General features: G+C 53.8%; 1 protein-coding gene across 1 annotated transcript in view; it reads right to left on the bottom strand.

Annotated features, from left to right (window-relative positions):
- SGIP1 (SH3GL interacting endocytic adaptor 1) overlaps positions 1-21,137 on the bottom strand; it is a gene marked incomplete at both ends in the record, with an annotated part of 52,533 nt that extends 31,396 nt beyond the window's left edge. Inside the window, 3 exons of the mRNA XM_082003090.1 lie at positions 2,255-2,318; positions 19,571-19,615; positions 21,113-21,137. Of these exons, the coding sequence (XP_081859216.1) occupies positions 2,255-2,318; positions 19,571-19,615; positions 21,113-21,137 (134 nt within the window). The remainder of the gene's footprint in view (positions 1-2,254; positions 2,319-19,570; positions 19,616-21,112) is intronic.
- Between the last annotated feature and the right edge of the window lie 425 nt (positions 21,138-21,562).

Here is a 21,562-nt window from a genome sequence, read left to right as displayed (position 1 = left end):
CGAATTACCCGCCACGCACGCCCTGCGAGAGCTGCGTAAAGGTTTCGGCGCCGTTGCCCTCATTTTGTCAGGTGACAAAATTTGTATTTGTTTTTAAACAAAGCGTTCCTGCCGGCGACCACGCTCTCCCGGCCGAGGAGCCGGGCAGGCTCCTCCTCGTGTCCACCCCATGGCCACAGCCCTCCCCTGGGTGTGCATCCGCTTGCAGAAGACAATAGGAATAATACGTAGAGTAATTGAGAGATTTTTTTTCTTCTGCCAGAAGCACAGTCAATTCTTTCCTGAACGGATTTTAAAATTGATGAGATCCCTCAGGGCTCCTAATCCCCAGCTGCTTATGGGATTTGGACCTCAGTCACAGCAAACGGCGCGGCAGGCTCAGCAGCCGTATGTAAACGCTGTCTAAGAATGTTATTTAGTGAAAAGACAGATATGTTTATGAAAACCAGACTGGCTCCTCCACCTCCCACTCGCTCCCGAGTTGTGTGTCAAACCTCTGGCAACGCATAAATTCATGTCCAAGTCAGTGTCACGGAGACCCTGCGGGGAGCTGCTGCCCACCCGGCTCCGGTTTAACACCTTGGAACTTGGCCGGTTCACACACGTCTGCCTCCCACCTCCCATCTCACGTTTCATCTCCGAAATCTTCGAAATTCTTTGGAAGCCACAGAGCTCCCCTCTGCTTCCCCGCTTCCCCGACGCGCGGGGCGCGTCACCTCCCCGAGGCGGCTGCGGGGACCCTCGGCCAGCCCTTCGCATCCCGCCTCTCCCCAGGAGCCAGGCAGCGGCTCCGGGGACCCCATGCCGCGGTGCCCGCCGCCGGGGCCTGGGGGGGGACCGGAGGGTCTGTCTGAGCCCACCGCCCCTCGCCGCTCCGACTGCCGACGGGGGATTCAGAGAGCACCCAGAGCCCTTTGCGGAGGTGACCGCGAGGCGACCCCATGACGTGCTAATCACTGTTGCTTGCTAATTGCAACATCTCCCCCACGCTGGCCTTTCCGCCAGCTCGTTACCATCGCGAACGCCCCAGGATTCGTTATCTCGCCGCGCCACCGGCTTCCCCAGCCTCCAGGAAAAGCAGGCTGCCGCAAGCGGGCGTGGAAACCCCAGCGCTGGCTAACGGCAGGACCCAGACGTGGCTCCATCGATTTTTCCATTGGCAGAAGAGGAAGATGCAAAGCAGCCCGTTTCCTGCCCATCCTTCCGATAAATTATAAATGACGCCATACGCGGCTGGCGCGGGAGCCCCCGGCTGTCCCGCAGCCCACCTGGCTGGTGGACGGACAGCCGCCATTCCCAGCGGGAAGCCCCCCCAGAGCAATCCCTCGGTGCTGCACAGCCCTCTCGGGATATGCCCCGTGTCCCCCCACATTTTTGGGCCCCCTTTTGCAGTGGGCAAAGCCCCGCCGGTGCCGGCACAGCCGGGCTCGCCGCGGCCGCGGGAGCATGGCCAGACCCACAGAGTCCCTTCGCGTGGGAAACCTCCCCCACCACCGCCGAGACATAAAATAGCTCAGGAAAAAAAGAAACGAAGAAAAAACCCATCGGGTTCCCGCTGCGCCAGACACGAAGTGGCGGGACGACGGTGCGGGAGCGGGGCTCCCCCCCCTTCCTCCGCTCCGTCCCCAGCGCAGGGGCTGCGCAGGCTGCTTTGGGACAGGCTCGGGCCCCCACCAGCGGTTCTGCGCCCGGGAACAGCATCCCCTGCCAGCTGGGGGGGGGACACACACGACACCCCCCGCCAGATGTTCTCCCGGGAAGCACAAGCACCTCTCGCAGCAAAGCCAAAGCGGCGTGCGCCCTGCGAGCCCCGCGCACGCCCGCCGTCCCCAGCGCGCCCCAACACAGCCCTTCGCTCGCCGGCCGCCTCGCTGCCTGCACAGCTATCTGTTCAATGCGAATTTGCATCTAAAAAGATCGCAGCGGACAGGCAAAGCAGTAGTTTGGGCAGAGATTAATCCGCTGAATCTCTCAGAGGAGCAATTTTCTCCTGATCACCGCTAACCGTCGCCGTAAATTACAAACACGTGGGGAACCGGCTTTATTATCTCTGCAGCGCCACCGAGAAAATACCTTATTTGTTGGCTCTGGATGTACGAGGGGAAACGGCTTAAATGTATTTGTTGTTACAAGACTTGATCCAAGGATGACAAATGCCTGTGATGGGGCAGCTTCCTTCCTGTCCTGGCACACTGGCATCAACTCCTCCCCAGTGTCATCATCTATTAATGCGGCGTATATCTCATTGACTTACGTGGAATCGGTATCCTTTTCTTTCTTGCGTATACCAAAGGCCTTCCTTGTACGTTTTTTCAGTCCTGTGGATAGAAAGAATATAAATAAGAATGCAATATTCAAACAGGTCCTCCAAAAGGTTCCTTACTCCCTCATTGGTTGTAATTCATAAATAAGGTCAAAGAAAAAAAAAAAGAAAAAAAAAAGAAAAAAAAAAAGAAAAAAAAAAGAAAAAAAAAGAAAAAAAAAGAAAAAAAAAAGAAAAAAAAAGAAAAAAAAAAGAAAAAAAAAAGAAAAAAAAAAAGAAAAAAGACAGACCCAAACCCACAAGACTGCCAGCAGGACTTTGCAGGTAGCACGTACATTTGCTCATGCCTTTTATTTGTTCACTTAACACTTATTAACCTGCTCTCAGCATGTGTGACTACATATTTCACAGTTAACATTTCTAAGCTTACTGCCTCAATTATAAACGCTTTCGCCGTGCTGCGTGTGGGTACTAATGCACGGTGGGGAAACCCCTCTTCGGTGTGAAAAATACCCAGCTGAAACCGCGAGGGTGCTTATCTTCCGTGCCGACTCCCGACCTGCGGAGCGCCGGCCGGGACGCGGGACACCCGGGGAGCCCGGCCAGCCACGGAGCCCACCGAGGCAGCGGCCACCGCCGCACCGCTCTTAAAAACGGATGGAGGAGAGGGGGTTTCCATGAGTTTCTCCCTCTTTTCCAGCCTCAGAGCTAGCCAGGAGAGGGTTTTTTTAATACCTGCTTGCAGCCAGCACAGCAAGGGAGAGATTTTGGAGCATTTTAAACAGCCGTGGTTAACCGCAGCCCTTAAGCCGGGGTTGCCGCGGCTGGGATACAGCTCGTGCAACGTGCACCATACCAGAAGCACAGAGCTACTCTTGCGCTAAAACCAGTTTGCTTAAAAAACGCTGTTTGGGATTCAATGAAAACCCCCCAGGGTTACCGCAAGCGATGTCCTGACAGAGCCAGGTCTCCTGCAGCTCCCCCGAAATCGGCTCTGGACACCCCAAGAACACGGGAGCACTCGTCCCAGGAGGCGTGTGCCTCAGCACAGTTCATGCTTTTAGTGGAGACTGGGTTCCTCTGGTCTGCCTCCTGCTTTGAACATGCCCTTCAACGGAAGTTATCTTCTCTTTTCCCAGGAGCATCCTAATCTTCTGGGCATTGACTGAAACGGGCAACAAGCACTACAAATGCGAGATTTCTGCAGCACACCACATCACGCTGGATTTAAATATTCTCAAAGTAGAAGGGGGTGCTTCATGCTTTTGATACCGCATGACCGGGCGGGTTTTGGGCCAACACTAGGACCAAGCCAGCCAGAGTCGGACCAGGAGAGGCTCCAGCAGCTCTCCTTGGTGTTGCTCATGGAGCTTTTGGTTGGACATTTCCCCCATGAAATCAGAAACAAAGGGACTGATCCTGAAAAAAAAAAAAAAAATTCACACCCAGTGCACTTCTCTCCTCTGCCCAAAGCAGGAAATACATGGTTAGGGATGAAGGAATCCTTTACGGGATCCCATACAACCCCAGCCTATGGGATCCATACGCTCCCAGCTGCTAAGGGCAGCACAAGCAGCTGGGAGCGATGCTGAACGCCGCGGGCTCATCCTGCGACCTTGCACGGATGGCTTCATTTGTCCTACATCACGCTTTCAGCTTGCCTACAGCCTCTTCAAGACTCAAGCGAGTTATTAATAACTGAGGAAGGTTTCCATTAATCTCACCCCCTAGAATAACTTCATCCTCCAAACATAAAGTAGAACAGGGAGGGCTGAAAAACCCTCAGAAATGAGTTGTTGTTTAGTCTTATCTGAAGAAGCGCCCGGTTTGGCTAAATTTTGTAGCGAAGCCTTCTGCTCGGTTATATAATAGGCCCACCATCTGCTTTAAATGGTAACGACTGAGGGGAAAACGGGATATTTAGGAAAGACAGAATAAAAAAATGAAAGCCTCCATCGGAGATGGTTGCTGGGAGCCATTGGGAGTGGGTCCCCTGCCGAAGCCCACCGCCCGCACTGGGGCCAGGCACGGGCTGCCTGCCCCGTGACGGGGACGCCAGAGAGCTCAGTGGTTCGGTGGGGGACAACGCGGTGGTTTTCCAGGACGTCTCTGCTTTTGGGTGGTTACAGCTCAGAGGAGCTCACGTCTCCCTCGATGTGGTCAACCCCAGCCCAGAGAGCTGTTAAAAATACCCTGATGGGTATTAACAGGGGCAGAGCTGAGGGTTGTGCGTGAAAGGGGACTGCACGCTCTGGTCCTCAAGTCTCATTTCAGTTGGTTTCAGGAGCTGAAGCACCATAAAACCAGTCCTGGTAAGAGTCATCCTGATAAAATAACAATAATAAGACCTTGTCCACAGAGGGAATGACACGTGGAAACACTACGGGTTCAGGGGAACCTCACAGGACAAGACAGTTTTACTGCTGGAAGAGAAAAGGTGATGTTAAGTGGGAGAGAAAGCAGAGAAGAGGCAGTGAGGCAGTCGGAAGACGGGCAGGAAAGAAGAAAATAGAGCACATCCACGTGGGGCATCAAGGGATGGCTTGCAGAGCGGGGAGGAGCTGAAATCACCGCTCGGGTGATGCTCTCTAAAGGGGCACCAAATGGAGATCCATTCCACTTCTCCCAGTCAAGAAGTGCCAGATCCAAACCGTTTTCCAGCAGGAAGACCTGGTGATCTTCTAGCACGAACGACCGTGTGCGTCACCCGAAGACACAGCCCACCCCTTCAGCTGTCCCCACGCTCATACCCAGCACCTCCGGGGCTCCTGGGCAAGACCCCCAACTGTTCCTCACCCCTCCAGACCTGTCCCCTTGCAGGTCTCCAGTGGCACGAACATCCTACAGCCCTGAGGCACCCCACCTTGCTGCACAGGTCCTACGGGTCACGCTGGGCACACATCTCCTTTGAGCCACGCTAGCTCTGCCCAGCAGTGCCACAGCCTTCAGCCACCAAACTCCCAGCAGCTGCAGGGCTACCAGAGGTGCCAGAAAACTGGGGATGACGTCCCAGGCCCCCCTGGAAGTACCAGAGTGGTAAAGATGGGTGTGAGGCGGTACCCAGCTCACATCAGCGTAGGTGGAGAAGGTGCAGCCGTGGCCTTCCTAGCCCCCTCCCCATCCATGCACCCTGGGGACTCCCCACCTTATGAGAATCCCAATAATTCTCACAGAAGAAATGTTAATGCGCCCAAGCGTACAAGATCAACTTACAGGAATCCCCGTACGACGGCTTTGACATCTCGGCTGCCTCCTTCAGCAGGTGCTCCTCAACGAGCCCCACGCACGACAGCCCAGCGCCGTTGGTGTGGTAGCGCCTGCGCGGCGGCGAGAATGCCTAAAACCGCACCAACGGTCACAAAACCGGCCCTGCCCGCAGAGGCCGAACGCGGGGAAAGCCACCGGCCGCGCCAAGGTATGACAACTTCACAGGCTGCAGTCAGTCCTCGTCAAGCCAAACGGCTTTGAACGCTCCTGCTCAAGACTCGGAGCAGCCACAGGGCAAGGCTGCACTAACCGTTGTGTGCCAGGATCTCATTTCTGACAAGACCAGCTTTCTGAATCGGGGGGCATTAGTCACCTTTTATTTACTATTACCCTTTTATTCCCCCCTCCCCCGGGTATACTTAAGAATTGGCATCTGAGAAATATGAATTAGTATTTAACACTATGAAGCTTTCTGAACTTTGCTCTTAAAAAACCCTGCCAACATCTTATTTTCTGTATTGAAGATGTAACACCTCTAGCAGAAAAGTAGCCCTGTTCTCCCAAACCCAGTCCCTCGCCCTCCGGTGAGAGCGGCTGCTGCTTCTGGACCCCCAAATATTGAGGGGGTCCCTGGAGGGAGAGCCACTCGCTCGGGAGGATGGGCCGCGTAAAAGCAACACACCTCTCACACAGGAGACGTCAGTGAGAATATCTTTGTCTTAAATGCTCTTTTATGATGACTAAAAAAAAAAATATCATTGAAATTAGTTCTGCTGGGTCTGTGCATGAAGATAAATGTTATCTATCGCCGTGCCGGAGGCGCAACACCGAAGTACCTGCAGGGACCGGGGGGAAGAAGGAAGAAGAGGGGAAGTTGGGGGGAATAAGAGATAATCGCCATTAGGTTTGGGTTTTCCTTTGTTTTGGTTGCGTGGATTTTTTTTTTTGCAGCCGGTTTGAGGAACCCCTTTTCCCCACTGCACACAAACCTGCAGGTGCTCTTGCTGAATTACTTCGCTGGGTCCAAAGGCGTGGAAACCCGCTGCCGTTTCATAGCCGAAGGACTTCGTATTTGGTTTCGGCTTGCTTTACTTAAAAAAATAAATAAAAAAATCCTCCCTTTGCTCGGCAAGGCAAAACCAAAGGCAAGACCAAGCGACTGAATTCCCTGAGTCACACCCAGCGGAAAAAGTCAAACGGTAAATTAAAGCCTAATCAGCGAGGGTGTAACCACATCGAGCCCCGGGTGCACAACGCGACAGCAGCGCCTCAAACGCTCGCTGCGAGTCAGCCCGGGAGGGGGGTCCCCTGCTTCGACGCCGCCGGCGCCCACCTCGGGCCCAGCCGCCGCGCGGGTGACGTTTCAGGCGACAACGGGCACGTTTGGCCCGCTGCAAGAGCGGGGATTCCCGACGGCCACGGCCTCGCCAGCGGAAGAGTCACGCCTCGGTAACCGCGCTGCTTCGGCCCGTGTTATTTTTGGTTTCGCCCACCTCATGTGTAATTAAATTCATGTACATCTTCCGAACCTTTAGAGTGCTTTACCTACGCCAACCCTTGCATTAGAGCTCGTTAGCGGCCCTTCAGCTTCCGCAGGCTTAATAACGCGGCGAGGAGCCGAGCCCCCCGCACGCTGCCGCGACAGAGTCATCAGTATTTCACCCGCCGTCCTTCGCGAGTCTAACCGCGGACGTCGCTCCGGGGACGAGCGGACGGCCCAGCAGCCGCGGCGGTCGGGCACCGGTCGGGCCCCGACGGCACGGGCCGCGTCGGCAGCCCGAGGGGTCTCCTCCTGCGGCAGCCTGGCCCTGCGGGGCGCGGCCGGGGGTTGCAGCACGGACCTCTCGTGGGATGAGGTCTTCTGCTGCTCCCCCCGCGGCCTCAAGCCACAAACCCGGCGCCATTAAAGCTCACCACAGGCAATTCACAAGCTACCGTCGCCGCCGGGGTTACCCCGTTGCTTTCCTAATTTAAAATGGCGCATCTCCGCCACCACGGTAGACTAAGTTGTAGTAAAGATGCACTTTTTAACCAGCAGCACTGGTTAATATAAGTAATATAATTAACTGGTTAAAATAAGCAGTATTTCCCGATCTCGTGCCAGTCGGCAGCCCAGGCAAGGCTGTGGGCTTCGCCAGGCTCCTGGTATTGCAAATAGCTTTGCGTTTGCTCATTTTCCCCCTTGCTGAGGGTATTTATTTCTGGCATCAGCCACCCATCCTCTGCGCAAAGTGACGTAAATAATGCATGCTGGGTCTTCTTACCAAACGCCTGTCGGCTCAGTCAGTAAGTTACCCTTCTTATCCCCTTGAGGAAATAATTCTAAAACCCCTCTCTATTTCAAGTTGACTCGTCGTTCATTTTCCCCCTCAGTTCTCAAGGTTTCCTTTTCCTAGCAGGGCTAATTTAGACTATTTCACACGTTCTGACAAGACACTCCCCAGCCAGAGCTGCGGTTCGCTGCTCCCCCCCAGCCTCTCCTATGGGTCTGCTGGGGCCGTCCTGCTCAAGGGCTTTGCTCCATCGGCCAAGATGCCCCAACCTTCGCGGCACAGGGACGCCCGCCGGGACCATAGCTCCCGGGAAACACACAACGAAGATACTCCTACCAATTCGAACAAACAAGTGTTTCTTGCAGCTCAGCTCCTCCTGTCTCAAAAAAAAAAAAAGGTAACCCACAGCTTCTTTCCAACAAGGGGTCTGTCCTGAGGCCAAAGTAGACTATTTTGCTTCAAATCAACTACAACCACGGCGTGTTCCCACTTGGGCAAAGCCCCGACGAAGGAGGAAGGTGCCATGGCTTAGGGAGCAGGAACAGCCCCTGGGCTTTAACAGCACCAAGTGCAGCCGTTTTCGTCTCAAGCCCCACTGATGGCAACCACCGCCCTCCGCTCGAGGAAGGGACCACCACCAGGCCCTTGGAGATGGGGCCAAGGGGCAGCTGTGTCTTCCCAGCAAGAACACAAATCCCCAGTGTGATACACCTCTGACCTCTGAACAAGCCTTGGTTCCAAATGGGAAGGTTTACCTAGAATTGAAAATTTTAGATGATGATAATTTTGATTGATATTTAACTGCTGGGGGCCCAAAACCCAGCTGCTCCCCAGGGTGAGGACTAGACTTACTCCTCTCCCCGCACAAGCCAAGCCTATGTTTTAACCAGTCAGGAAATTCCTCTTTCTGAAAATTTGCTGGAAAACCCCTTCAAAAAGGCTGGGGGAGTCACGCGTGGGAGCCTACTTGCTCTGCTACCTCAAAATACATAAAAAGTCATTTTTGAGACAAACAGTTGATCCCCCCCCCCCCCCCGAAGACACGCAGTGCTGCAAAAACATCCAGCTCTGCCCCGCGGCTGCACGGTCTCACTGTACTTAATATTTCATCCCAGTAAACCTATAGCTTCCAGTGTAAACCATCACTAAACCACTACATTTAGCTTTGCCATGGGGGCTAACAAAGCCATCTTTGATAACGAACTAGCCAGGCATTAAGGGGAATTTATTCTACCCCGTTACACATCCAAGTTATTGAAAATATTATCTGGTTAGCAAAGTCCCACAAACACGCATTACAATCTTCCACACGCTTACAACAGTTTCTCCCTGTTAGAAAATGAGGAAAAAGGGATGATGGCCTCACTGCCACTTCTGTGGCGCTCTGCTGGAGCGGAACACTGTTGGCTTCTTGCCTGTGGCTTTCAGGAAAGGAGATACTTGAAAACAAAAGTGAGCAACAACAGTTGTGGGTTTTTTTGGTTGTTTGTTTTTTTTTTTAAATAAAAATAAATGCTGAGAAGTTTGCTTCTTATCAGAAATTTCAGTTGGAAGACATTGAAGGACTAACAGCACTTGCAAGCCTAAATTAAGTCTGAATAAATTAAAACATCACAAGTGGCTGGTGTGGGATCATTTTCTCCTACCGTAGGAGCGGTCGCTCCTGGCTCAAGGTCCCAGGCTGTTGAGTTCTGTAAATAATGTTGTTTTGAGCTGTGGGACACACCACCTTCCACTGGGGTGTCCAGCGATGGTGCCGTTGGTCATCATCAAGGAGATCAAAGGCTTTGTACCCAAACCAAGCCCCTCCACCCCCCATCAAGTGGGGACGTGCCAAAGAGGAGCAGAGAGGTGCCATCACGCCTGGGCTCGGTCCTGCTCTGCCGCTGCGTCCGACCCCGGCACACAATGCTTCTGGGGCGACGGCAGAGCTGGCGCGGGGCTGATGGGAGAGCAATCGGGGCAGAGGAAAGGCTGGAGGAGGAGGAGGAGGAGGGCACCTGCGGGAGCTTCGTCTATTCAGTGCTGCACCAAAACCACGTCGGGAGCAGCTGCGTTGGGGTCCAAGCACCCACCCCAGGAACAGAAACGCGGTGAAGGGTTCGGCGCTCCAACGGACAGAGGCAATACAAGCTCCCGTGGCCGATTCAGCCACGTTTTCAGCTGTGAGGGTAATTAAGCCTCCCAACAGGCTGCAGTGAGCTCTGCCTAAGGAGTTTTTGAATTGATATTCAGCACCTTTCGAAAAACACATATCCTACTCCAGCTTCTAAAGAACTTAAGAGAAAGCCCTGTGGCCAAGTGGCCACCTCTGGGTTTGTGGCTGACAGGCACACGTGTCCCGCCCGCCCCGGAGCGGCAGCCCCACGCACGGCTCCGCTTCCGCTTCGGGTGGCGAGCGCCCACCCCACGTACCCGGAGCGGTTTGGGCTCCCAGGACCTTCACGTCTTTCCCTTTGCTCCACACCTCATTCCCTTTGCAAACCGCCCAAATCCTGACCGCAGCAGTCGGGGGCCGAAACCCCCGCTCGGCACACGCCCGCTGCAGCGGGGGGGCACGCGCCGGCTCGTTTAAACGCGCCCGAGGTTAAACCTGCGTCTGGGCTTCGGACTGGCCCCTTTGCTTCGCAGGCACGACTGCGTTCAGGTAACACGCGCCCACGGCGCCGGCTGAGACCCCAGCCTTCAGCTGCAGCCTCAGCGCCTGGGGGGACACCCTGAGCCACGGGAATATATTCATTATATTAATAATTATTGTAATTACAGCTATATTATAAATATATTGCCTGTTATAATTATTGTAATAATTATGTCCCATATAAAATATAGGTCCAGGCTCTCCCCATGGCGAAACCAGCATCACTGCAGCTGGGCGCAGCGAGGAGCCCAAACGTTTCTGTCTCGTCACACGGACCCGCGCCCAGCCCCGACGCAAAGCTGGGGGCAAGCGGCTGGAGCTTGTCCTTGAAACCAAGGGCGGCGGCGGCAGCACACGTCACGACGCGCAGGGCATCATCTTTCTTCTGCAACGGAGCCGAGCACTCGAGGACTACTTCAGATCAGAAGGATGCAAATCGTTGCCCGCAGGTTGTCCGGCAACCTCGGTAAAGCAGCTGCAGGGATCGCTCACCGCCTGCTTTCCCCAGGGATTAGATTTTTAATATCGACTTCCAGAGACGCCGGGCGTGCGGCACACAAACATCTCCACCAATATCGTCAGGAAATCGAATCCGGGCACAGTTGTGGCTTTCACCCGCGGCTGGCGGGCGCACAGAAACACCAGATGCGTTTCTAAAGGTTGCTGCGCTGTTTAAGAAGTTGTCCAGGACGGGTTCTCCCTCCCAAGCAACACTCAGATTTCTATTTTTCGGGGGTTTGGGGTTATTTGGTCATTGGGAACGGGAGGCGACGTGCCCCCACACGCCCCCCCCCAGCGCCGAGCTGGCTGGTGGGGCAGCTCCCTGCACCCAGCGCACCCAGGGACACCCGTGCACATCGCAGCCCCCATGCTGCTATCTTCCCCTCGACCCACCCCCCCCAAAAAAAAAAAAAAATCCCAGTGCAAACCTCTCCTTTCCTCCGCTGCTACGGCTGCTCCTCGGCTGGAGCCACGCTCCGCAGCGCGTCCCATCTCGCAGCCCGGGTTTAAAAGGCATCTCCTTAAAACCTGCGACCTCCCTGCACGCCACAGACTCCCAGCAACCATTTTGACAGTTTTCTACGGAAAACACGCCGATTCTTACGGTTGGACTACTTATGCAGAGCGTAAGGACTCGGTAAAACGCACCAAAATCCTCGCCTCGGCGCGCCGCCCCAAATCCGCCCCGCGACCCAGCCAGCGCCCGTGGGACCCCCCGCGAGCTCCCACGCCCCGTCTCCCCGGTGGGGGGGTGGGTTTGTCACCTGCGTGACACGGGGAGCCGCTTCCTCGGGGATGAGGCACGGCTCCGGGCGAGCTGCCAGGGAGAAGCCTCACTTGCTCATCCCCAAAACACCCGCAGCGTCCACGTGCGCCGCACGAGGAAGATTCACGCCCGAAATAAAGGGTGACGAGACGCTGCTTTCCAGTTCCTCGAACCGTCCCGTCCCTCCCGCGGTCCGTTGTCAAGTTAATACCTGGATTTTAAAGCAGTGATTAAGCGCGGCGACAGCGCAACTAAAAATAAGAGCAGGAGGCTTGACCCAAAGGAAAAAAAAAAAAAAAATTCATTTCCAGGCAGCGTTTAACCAAACCCACGGAGCTTCTCCCGCCCGCCGGTCTCCCCGCAGGGGACCCACGCGGCAGGAAGGAGCTCAAGGGCCCCAGGTAAACATGAAGCATAAATGACCTTATTATTAACATTATTAGCAGCAACTTATCGGGTTTCTTTTGCATCTTCGGCACGAACACCCAAACCAGGCCAAACCCCTGCAAAACTCCAATAAACCACGCGAAAAATTAAGTCCCCCTTTGATATTTGGAAGGGCACCTTATGAGGGACCTAAAAGTGCCCCAGATGAGCTCATTATCAGGTATATTATCAACGCCACCAGCTCCGAGCACACCCCACCAGTAACGAGGTGCCTACAGGACCGCTTTCATTGTATTTATTAATTTATTTGCTGACAGCAAAATACTGGGGAAGATCATTTTATTTTTAATCATGCTGCTCCCAGCAATAATGAATCAAAAAAAAAAAAAAAAAAGCCCCCTCAAGACACATGCAGAGCTGGGTCTGCATCCATCCACTGGCTTCCCAGACCCTGCTCACGGGGAGGCGGGTTCAGATCATTAGGGAGTATTTTGATACAGATTTTTTTTGTACTGTCTCATAATACCCAAGTTCATTTTCATTATCAGCTGATACAAAAGCTTCTGGTTAAGCCATCCAAAAAAAAAAAAAAGAAACCAAAACACCCACACATCCAGGCTGATGTCTTAGACACGAGCTTATTCTTGAAGCTGATGCTGTCTGCAAGAAGCGTGGGGCACGGGATACGGCCCGTCTCCCCCCTCCCACCGGGCGGGGGGTGTGATGCCGGGCGATAATTTAAGGGAAGCACAAACTAACCAAATGCCCACCGACACGCAAGCGTGCGTTTAAAAGCCTGATACCCGTTTACGATGAATTGGCTCTGATAACAAGGGGCATCTTCACTGATTTCTGTAGAACTGACTGTAGGAAACGAATATATTTGCGGGGCTGTACAAAATCCTCCGGGAACAGGCGGCTGCCGCCGGGTGATGGAGAGCAAGCTGCCAAGCCGGCCCCGCTCCTCCCGTCCTCCTCGGCTCAACCTGCCCCAAACCTCCCCGCCAGATTATTTCCACACATCCCACGGGTGATGACATTAATCTCAAGATGAGGTTTTAAGTTCCCTGTAACATGTAGGTGGAGGATTTCAAGAGAATTCCCCCCCCTCCAATAACTCTCCTTAAAACAAACAAAAAAAACACCCCAAAAAGACACATACAAAAAAAGCAATAATTTAAGTGTGAAGAAAGCAGGGATGCTTTTCCAAGGCTGCGACGGGTAAGGAGCAGCTCCCAGATAATGCGGGCTGCAAAGTACGATTTTCCAGTCCTGATACTTTGGAACACTGGTTGCAAACAACGTAATCTGGTGTAAATAGGGACGTGGTGGGGAACTTCCCCTTCCCACCGCCGCGGTGAAGCCCACTGGCGTGCAGGGAGGAGATGGGGGTTCGCAGGACGGGGTGGGAGCTCCGCGTCTGTTCCTCCGCTCCATGCCTCCTGCTCCCGAGAAAGCGTGCACACCCCAGGCAGCGGCGCTGGCACTGGCAGCTGCCTGCTGAGCATCTATGAAATTAAAACACACCTAAACCGAAACTGAAAATTAAAAGCAATCATTCTGCGAGGCTTAAGTGCAAAAAAAAAAAAAAAAACCAAAACCAAAAAAACCCCCACCACCCAAAAACCCCAACCAACAACCCAGTAACGGTGACCACCGCAAACCTTATTCCTCTTTCATTCACACAGATAAAGCAAAAAAAGCCTTCAAAAGCCCCCAGAAACAGCAGCCTGCAACTGAATTATTAAAAACAAATAGCCGAGGCTACACACACTCTGTGCTACTGCCTTGCACATGCACGACCCGCTCCGCTAGCGAACACACGGCACTTCGGCCGGCTCTTTGCTTTTTTCCTGCTGAGCCTGCAGCAACTCGAATATACTGTCTTCTTGAAGTAAAATAAGCAAAAAAAGGGCTATACTGGACGAGCACAGTGGGACCGCTACCGCGCACAAGCGTCGCTCGCAGCCCGAGCGGGGAAGCAGCCAGCACCGCAGCCCAGCGGCTTTCCAGAGCCAGACGGATCTTTCGTGGCTTTGCAAGTCTCTCTAGCTCGGCCAAGTTTTGGCCCTCCAAATAGTTTAAGATTGCTGGTTTGGACAGGAGCTCTGCCTTCCCCTTCTTTTCCACTTTTTGCTCCACGTTGCTCCCTCTCCAATCCCGGCAGCGGGTCAGGATCCCAGGCACAAGCGCTGGGTAAATCATAATTTTTTCCACCTACAGCTTTGCAGCCTGAACACCGGCATTTAGGGAAGGGTATTTCCACACACGACCAGGTTTTTCCACCTTTAACTGCTTAAGACCCTGGGATGAAGGTTCAAAAAGAATAGACGCTTGACTTAACCTGTAGTTTTTTCCTAAAATGTCTTTAAAATTTGAAAAAGGCCAATGAATCATGCAGAAAGTTTCTGCCTTGGCAGAGAAGCCCAAATTTCTGCGTTTGGGCACCAGGTCGAGATGCCTAAGGGCACGCTTTAAACTGGGGCTCACTCCAAGGAGGCATTTCGCAGACCTGCGCCACAGGCAGTTGTTGAGTTTTGCCATATTTTCTATCCTTTCCACCCCCGCCCCGCAAAAAAAAACCCACAACCACACAACTATTTGGGTTTTGCTTCAGCTGCTACATCCCACCCATCATTTTCAGTGCGAGGCAAACGGCAGGTTTTGCTGCCTCGCTCGTGTTTCGGTTTAAACCCTCAACGCCAACCGCTTCAGCCACCACGTTGGCACCGTACGGGTTTTAACTGGCAGGTACCGCCAGCCCCGTTCCAAACCGTTTCCCAAATTCCCAGAGTTTGGGTGGGGCCTTTTGCTGGGTGGTTGTTGGTTTTGAGCTGGAGCCATTTATTCCTTCCCTCCTCCAGCCTGGAGAAACAAGCTGCCAATGAACTAGAGCTGGAAAAATCCTCACCAGCTCAGCAGGAAGGGTTCAGACGCCTGCAAAAAGGGTTGGGGTCCGTCCCCTGTTCCCCCCCCCCCATAGACTAGAGGTTGCTACTGCAACCTGCCTGACCTCGGGACCGCTGAACAAATTCGCTCAAAATTGATGTCGATGCCCTTCGGGTGCAGTTTTGGACTCTGCCCCAGAGCGCACGAGACGTCGCGGGAAGCGCCACGATGCGACGTGGGAGCGCGTCGCTGTCCCCGGAGCAGCTCTGGGCTGGACACGCTAACCACAGCCCTGGCTTTTGAACCCATAAACCCAGGAGCTAAAGAGCCCCTCGCTATTTCTGTTGCGAACGCTTTGCTTCCCGACCCCCCATTTTCACGTGCCTCAGCCTCGGCAGCTCGGAACCTCAGCCCTCCCGTGCAGGCAGCGCCGGAGGGTGGGACCAGCCCCCGAAACGCGTCCCAAAAAGGCTTTATGCATGTCTTCGAGTTTAAGAAGCAGCAAAATATCCCCAGCCCTGTGCCCACCCCGGGCTACGAGGGCAGCCGAGCCGCTGGCTTGGGCACAGCATCGCCCCGTGCCACGCAGGGCGGAACAGAAGGGTTAAACGTCATCTTCTCGTGCCTTCACGAAAAAAAAATAGTTTCCCCACCAGCGTCAGGTCTGCTGGTTAGGCAGCAGTTCCAGCAGGTCTGGCAAAGCCCCCCTTGCATCTCGGGACACGGCTCCGAGATGTTCCCGCAAGCCCAAGCCCTGAGCCTCTTGGCAAGCCCAGGCTCAGGCACGGGTTACTGCTCAAACCACGCGTTGGGAAAATACGGGTCCCAACCTGGTGTTGTGGTCTTCGCCTATTTTCTGGGACGGTTTTGCCATCCATGCCTGAGTTTACGTTAACTGCCTCAAACCTGCTATTGGCTTTCTCAAATAAACCCCAAATGTTTCTACCAGGTGATTTCCTTGCCAAGTCACACGGACGACACAAAGCTCACTTAAGTGCACCACTCACCGAAACGAGACCGCCTAAAATATAATAAAGCCAATTTTTTTGCCTAATCGAGAAAAAGGCTTTTTTATGTGCCATTAGATGCCTCTGGTCCCAGTACTACCGGTTCAGCATGACGAACATAAGGCTTGGGAACAACCGTTGCTAAAAGATGACGCAAGAAAGTTTTTGCCATTTTGGATGTGACCGGACATCCATGGAAGTTCCCCGGAGTGACCAAACTCCGTAGAAGCAGGTGCAAAAAAGCCTGGAGAAGAGAATTACAGAGAAATTTCCACTCTGGGAAAGCTTTTCCCCAGCAAACGTCTGGTTTGGGCTGTGGAAAAATGCAGGTACCATCTCCTGCAGAAGAAGAAACGACCTTCTCCAGTGTAACCACCAGCCACACAGTTGTCTAGGCTTTCCAAACATCGCAGAGCTTCTGGCTTGAGTGACACGTTGCAGCAGTGATTTCAAAACTTAATTAAGCCGTGTTAAATACCTTCAGAGCATTGGGGATGCAACAGATGGATATAAAAAAAAAAAAAAGAGATAAACTTGTTCTCGTGCACAGATGTTTACCTTAGTGACGTGCCCAGCGCATTTCTGAGTACTGGTGAGTTATTGTCCAGAGGGAACACGCAAACCCCTCTCACAGCGACAGCTGCACACGCAGAGACCTTTCCAGGATGCGGCGGGACGTCCCCAGCAGCAGCCTGGGTCCCAGCTCTAGTGCTGACACACAAGCGTTGGGCTGCGGGTTATTTTTGTCAATGCAAAGCTGACAGTCCCCATCCCCACCTCCTACCTTCCACCTGCGTGAGCGAGGCCAAGCACAGCAGAGCCATCCCCAACACGGGTGAGGAGCACCGGTGCAGGACCGCGGTGCTGAGATACCGCGTGGCCTGCGTCCAGTTCTCCCAGCAAGGACGGGTTTCTCGAGACAGCATCCACACTTGGGTTTGGTGGTGGGTTTTTTTTTTGGTTGTTTTTTTTTTTTTTGAGATGTCGTCATGATTTTTAAGCACACGATGAAAAATATTCATTTTTTCTCCCCATCTACCAGGAGAATGAGGAAATATTCCGTGCTGGGTGCAGGACAGACTAGTACAAATTGCACATCCTGCATCATCCCCGAGGAGCCAAATTGTCTCGTTTCCAAAGAAGAGGATCCAAAAAATGTCACCCAAGCCAGGGCCATCCCACCAGCCATGGGTGATGCCGGGCAGCCCCCGTGCTCCGCACCCCAGCGGTGCGGGGGCTGCCCGTGGGCGCCGGCACACGCCAGGCTGGCACAGCCCGGCTCCCCCCCCAGCTTCCAGCACAGTGTCCAACATTTTGGTGAGACAAGCAAAATCAATAATTATAATAATACTAAAAACCCTTTGACATGCTGACAGCGGGGAACTATAGGTATTTTGTGCAGCTTTAAAGGTTCCAGATCAAATTACACTACACGCACTTGAAAGCATTCTTCTGTTAAAATAAAGCACCTCTGCAAGGTGCCAGTGGTTCAGTAGGATATTGGTCACAACAGTTTCACTCTTCCACAAACAGAGCTTCCAACTGTTTAAAAATTCATCAAAAGCAGTAATTATTTCTCCTAATGCCATTTTCTCGCTTCCGTTCTAGGTTCCCATGCGCATTAGCGAGTTGGAGAACGACATCTTAAGCAGTTTAAATCACAGGTAATGGGGAAACTTTTTATGGCTAGGTTGGTTTTTTGGCTTGTTTTGTTCCGCCCCCCCCCCAATTATTATTTTTTTTTTTTCTAAATGCAAGACTGGTTCACGAAAGGCAATTCTGACTCCACCGGAGCCCGATGAGCCGGCTGCCCCAGCCCTGGCCGACCTCTCCGGTGTGGGCAGGGCAGCCCCTGCCAGCTCCTTGCCTGCACCCACCTGCCTCGGCCACGGCGCCAGCCAAGGCTCCTGCACAGCAGCACATCACGGGCATTTCACAAGCAAGGCAAAAATCCTCGAAGAAAAAAACCCAACCAAACAAAAAAAACCCACCCCAAACTGACAAGAAACCCAGCCGCCTTCCCAACCAGCCTCAAGACTAGTTAAATAACACAAACCAAGAATTACAGCAGGGCAACTTCAATTTATCTACAATAATTCCTTCACAAATACAGGCACTTTTGAGAGAAAACGGTTGTTAATGACATCTTCTCAAAAATCACCCGTTCTTGCCCAGGCTGCGTGCCTGGTTCCCAATGTGTCATGTATGTCAACATGGTGTGAGGAGTTTGATGTCATGGTCTAAAAGTAAGATCTCTTTTGCTTGTGACTATCATCAGTACCAGAGGAGACGTTGAAGGCATTTCCTCATGTCAAAGGACAGCAGCACAACATCCTCTTAACATCAAGGAATCAAAAAAATAGCAAGCAGCAATTCCTGTGTGTTCACACATGGCCATTACAGCACCCGAATTTCCAAGGTTCAGCAAGTATTTTAAGTTGATACAAGAAGTGTCGGTTACACGGAGCCCGGCATCTTTCTAGGTTAATTTGGACAGGGCCACAGACCGTGATTTATAGGGACACGCTGACAGACAGCCCAATTTCTGCCTGTCATCTCGGGGAAGGCCAGGCAGCTGCCTGGTTAGCATGCCGGCAGCGCCACGAGCCCGGCGCTGGATGCGGCTCCGCACAGCCCTCACCAAGGTGGGCCCTTCTGCCTCGGCCAAAGGGCCATGAAAAAAACAAAGAATATTTTTATCTTGTTGGCACTGAAGTATCTATTCTGATAAAAAAAAATAAAAAAAGTCTTCCTTTCCCTGCATCTTACTCCAGAAGGCATTAACACACAAAAAACCAGCTTTACATATGGCTGAGACAAATGACATAGGTTAAAATTTCTTTAATGCCCAGGGGCTTTTCCCACACATGATCAGACGCAGAGTCTCACAACACTCCCTGAAGTATCTTGTGCCTGGAGCCCGTATTTCGTTCTCATTTCCTTTTTTATTCCAATAAGCCTCAACCCAACATCCACCCCCCCCCCTTCCCCAGAGCCTGCGCCTTCAAACCGGTGACACTACACAGCAAAAATTACCTTAAGTTCAAATATCCTTGTTTCCTACTGAAAAGATACTCATCCATACGGCTACAACGTAAAAGCACAGAATCCCATCTAGCAGTCATCGACAGGCTTCCCAGCCCCCGTGCCTACAGATAACACCTAAATTCATCCTCTCTGCATCACGGCAGGCTGAGAAAGCGGGGTTCCCAGCAGAGGGAAAAAATCATGGTTAAAGGACCCAAATACCAACCAGCCCATCCCAGCCTGGGCTCCCTCTCCCTGCCTGGGCTGCCGCCTCGCCAGCCGGAGGAGCCGGCGGCTCTGCCGGTTCACCGGGCGTTTGCATACCCCGAGCTGCCTACGCAGGGCCGGGGATGGAATTGCAAATAATCTGATGGGCTTGGTATTATATCACCATCCGCCAGCTTGCCAGCTCGCCGGCAGTGGGCAGGGTGCTCCGGTTTGATTGGGATTAGGGGGAGGGGAGGATTTTATTTTCATTATTATTATTATTTTATTTAAAAAAAAAAAAAAGGAAAAAGGATTCACACGCGCAGGTTCAGTGCATCCTGCTTCCTCCACCATTGCTTTTAAAACTCTAGCGATCCCGAAAGACATGCTCAGATCATCACCTACCTTCCATCATGGTGGCAGAATTGCATTCCTCAATTTCCAAGGAGCCTGAAAAAACACGGGAGAATACGATCCCAGTTACCAGATGCTTAACGCAAGCCCTTCAACCAAACGCCTCCGAGCCCCAGCTCGCTTAGCTGCCAGAATAACAAGGAGGGAAAAAAAAAGTGCTGAGGCTAGCGGCAGGCCATGGATGCTGCTGTGCCTGTATCACCTCCAGGATCACCGGAGGATGCTGAGAGAAAGGGGGGACGAGCCGGGCTCGGCCCCGGCGCCGCCGGTCCCTCCCGCCCCGCCTCCCATGCGCGCTCGCTCCCGACACGACCCCCCCAGCAACACACCAACCTATTTCCCATTTTTCTCAAACCTTCCCCCCCTCCCCGGACTTTCACCAAAAGCATAACCCCTCTTCGTACCTCGTGACGCACTTCCCCTCCCTCTAATCCTATTGCAGCGGCTGGGGGAGCCAGATTAATTACCAGGCGCTGTCAGATTAGGAGCGTGCGGGGAGACCGGCTGGGAAGGGGGGGGGGGGAAACTAAAAAGATAAACCCAGGTTGGCGAAGGCAGCGGAGCGCGCTCCGGGAGCGAGCGCCGGGAGCGAGCTCGGCGCGCTCAAGGGCTGCGAGCTCGGGTGCACATCCGCGCGCGCCGGGCCCTCCTCGCCTCTCCCGCAGCCATTCGAGAGAGAAATCCACCGGGCTGACGTCACATCGCCAGCAATTAGCTCCGAAAGGATGATGCGGGAGAAATCTCTCCCCAACCGCCTCCCGAGAGCGCCTGGGAACTCGTTTCACGCGAAGAGCAGCCGAAGCGCCGCTGGAGCGGGGAACAAAAGAGAGGCCGGGGGGGGCTGCGGGAGCCGACCCCCAGCCTCTGCCTGGGGCACCCCCGCTCTCCCACCCCCGCAGCCGGCCCGGCTGGTGCCACCGCTGCCCTACGAGCTGCCACGTCCCCCCGTTTCTGCCTGCCAGCCGCGGCACCCAGCCCCCCGACGGGGTGTGCGACCCTCGCCGGCTGGAAACCCGTTTGTCGGGGCGGCTAGAAGGGCGGGGGGGGGGGGGCTGGAGGGGTTACCGGGATTACACCAGGAAATACGGGAGATACAAAACAGGTTCTGGCAGAATTGGCTTTAACCAGCGCCGAGAATTCGGTTATATTATTTCTCTGCCGGCAGGAAAGGTACTTTAAAAGCCCTTACGCTTGCACTGAAGTAGTCCCCACGCGCGGCTGCGAGAGCGGGACTCTCGTCCCCGGCGTGAAACGGCACCCACCGCCGCAAGGGACGGCGGGGACAGCCCCACCCCGGGGGCTGAGGGCACCCAGGCGGGGGGCACGCGTGGGACCGTCCCCGAGGCCGCCACCGCGGCTCAGCGCCCAGCAGAGACGGGGACCCCGAGCATCAGCTCCGACCTGCGCGCGCGGAGGAGCTGCCTCCCCCCAGCGCTGCCCCCCCGGGCACGACCAGCCCATTTCAGCTCCCGCGAACGCGGCTTTTCAGCAGGACCTTGTGCCTGTGGTGGAAGCTGAACTTGTACCTCTCACCCTGCGTCTCCATCTTTAGGACCATCCCAGTCAGCCACGCACGTTTCTCAGGAAGCAGGGAGAGCAATACCTGCATCATTTTTCCCATTAAAAAAAAAAATCCACTCCCCCCCGCCTTAAAAAAAAAACACAAACCAAAACAAAAAGCCAAGCATCTCCAAGGGTTTGGATACACCAGTGGGGAAATGAGCTTAAACACAACAGAGTCTCTGGCATCACAGAATAATTAAGGCTGGAAAAGACCTTTAAGATAACCAAGTCCAACCATCAGCCCAACACCACCATGCCAACACTCAACCATGTCCCAAAGTGCCACGTTTACATGTCGAGTGTACCCGGCCCTCACCCATCCCAGCTGGCGAGAAACGCCGCCGGCCGAGCAGGCCCAGTGGAGGGACACCATTATTTAAGAGATGGGTGGTTTAATCCCCGCAAGGAGCTCCTGCCACC

This window comes from Phaethon aethereus, assembly GCF_964289735.1.
Source record: "Phaethon aethereus genome assembly, chromosome: 8".
Taxonomy (NCBI): Eukaryota; Metazoa; Chordata; class Aves; order Phaethontiformes; family Phaethontidae; genus Phaethon; species Phaethon aethereus.
This window is presented reverse-complemented; position numbering and strand designations above follow the sequence as displayed.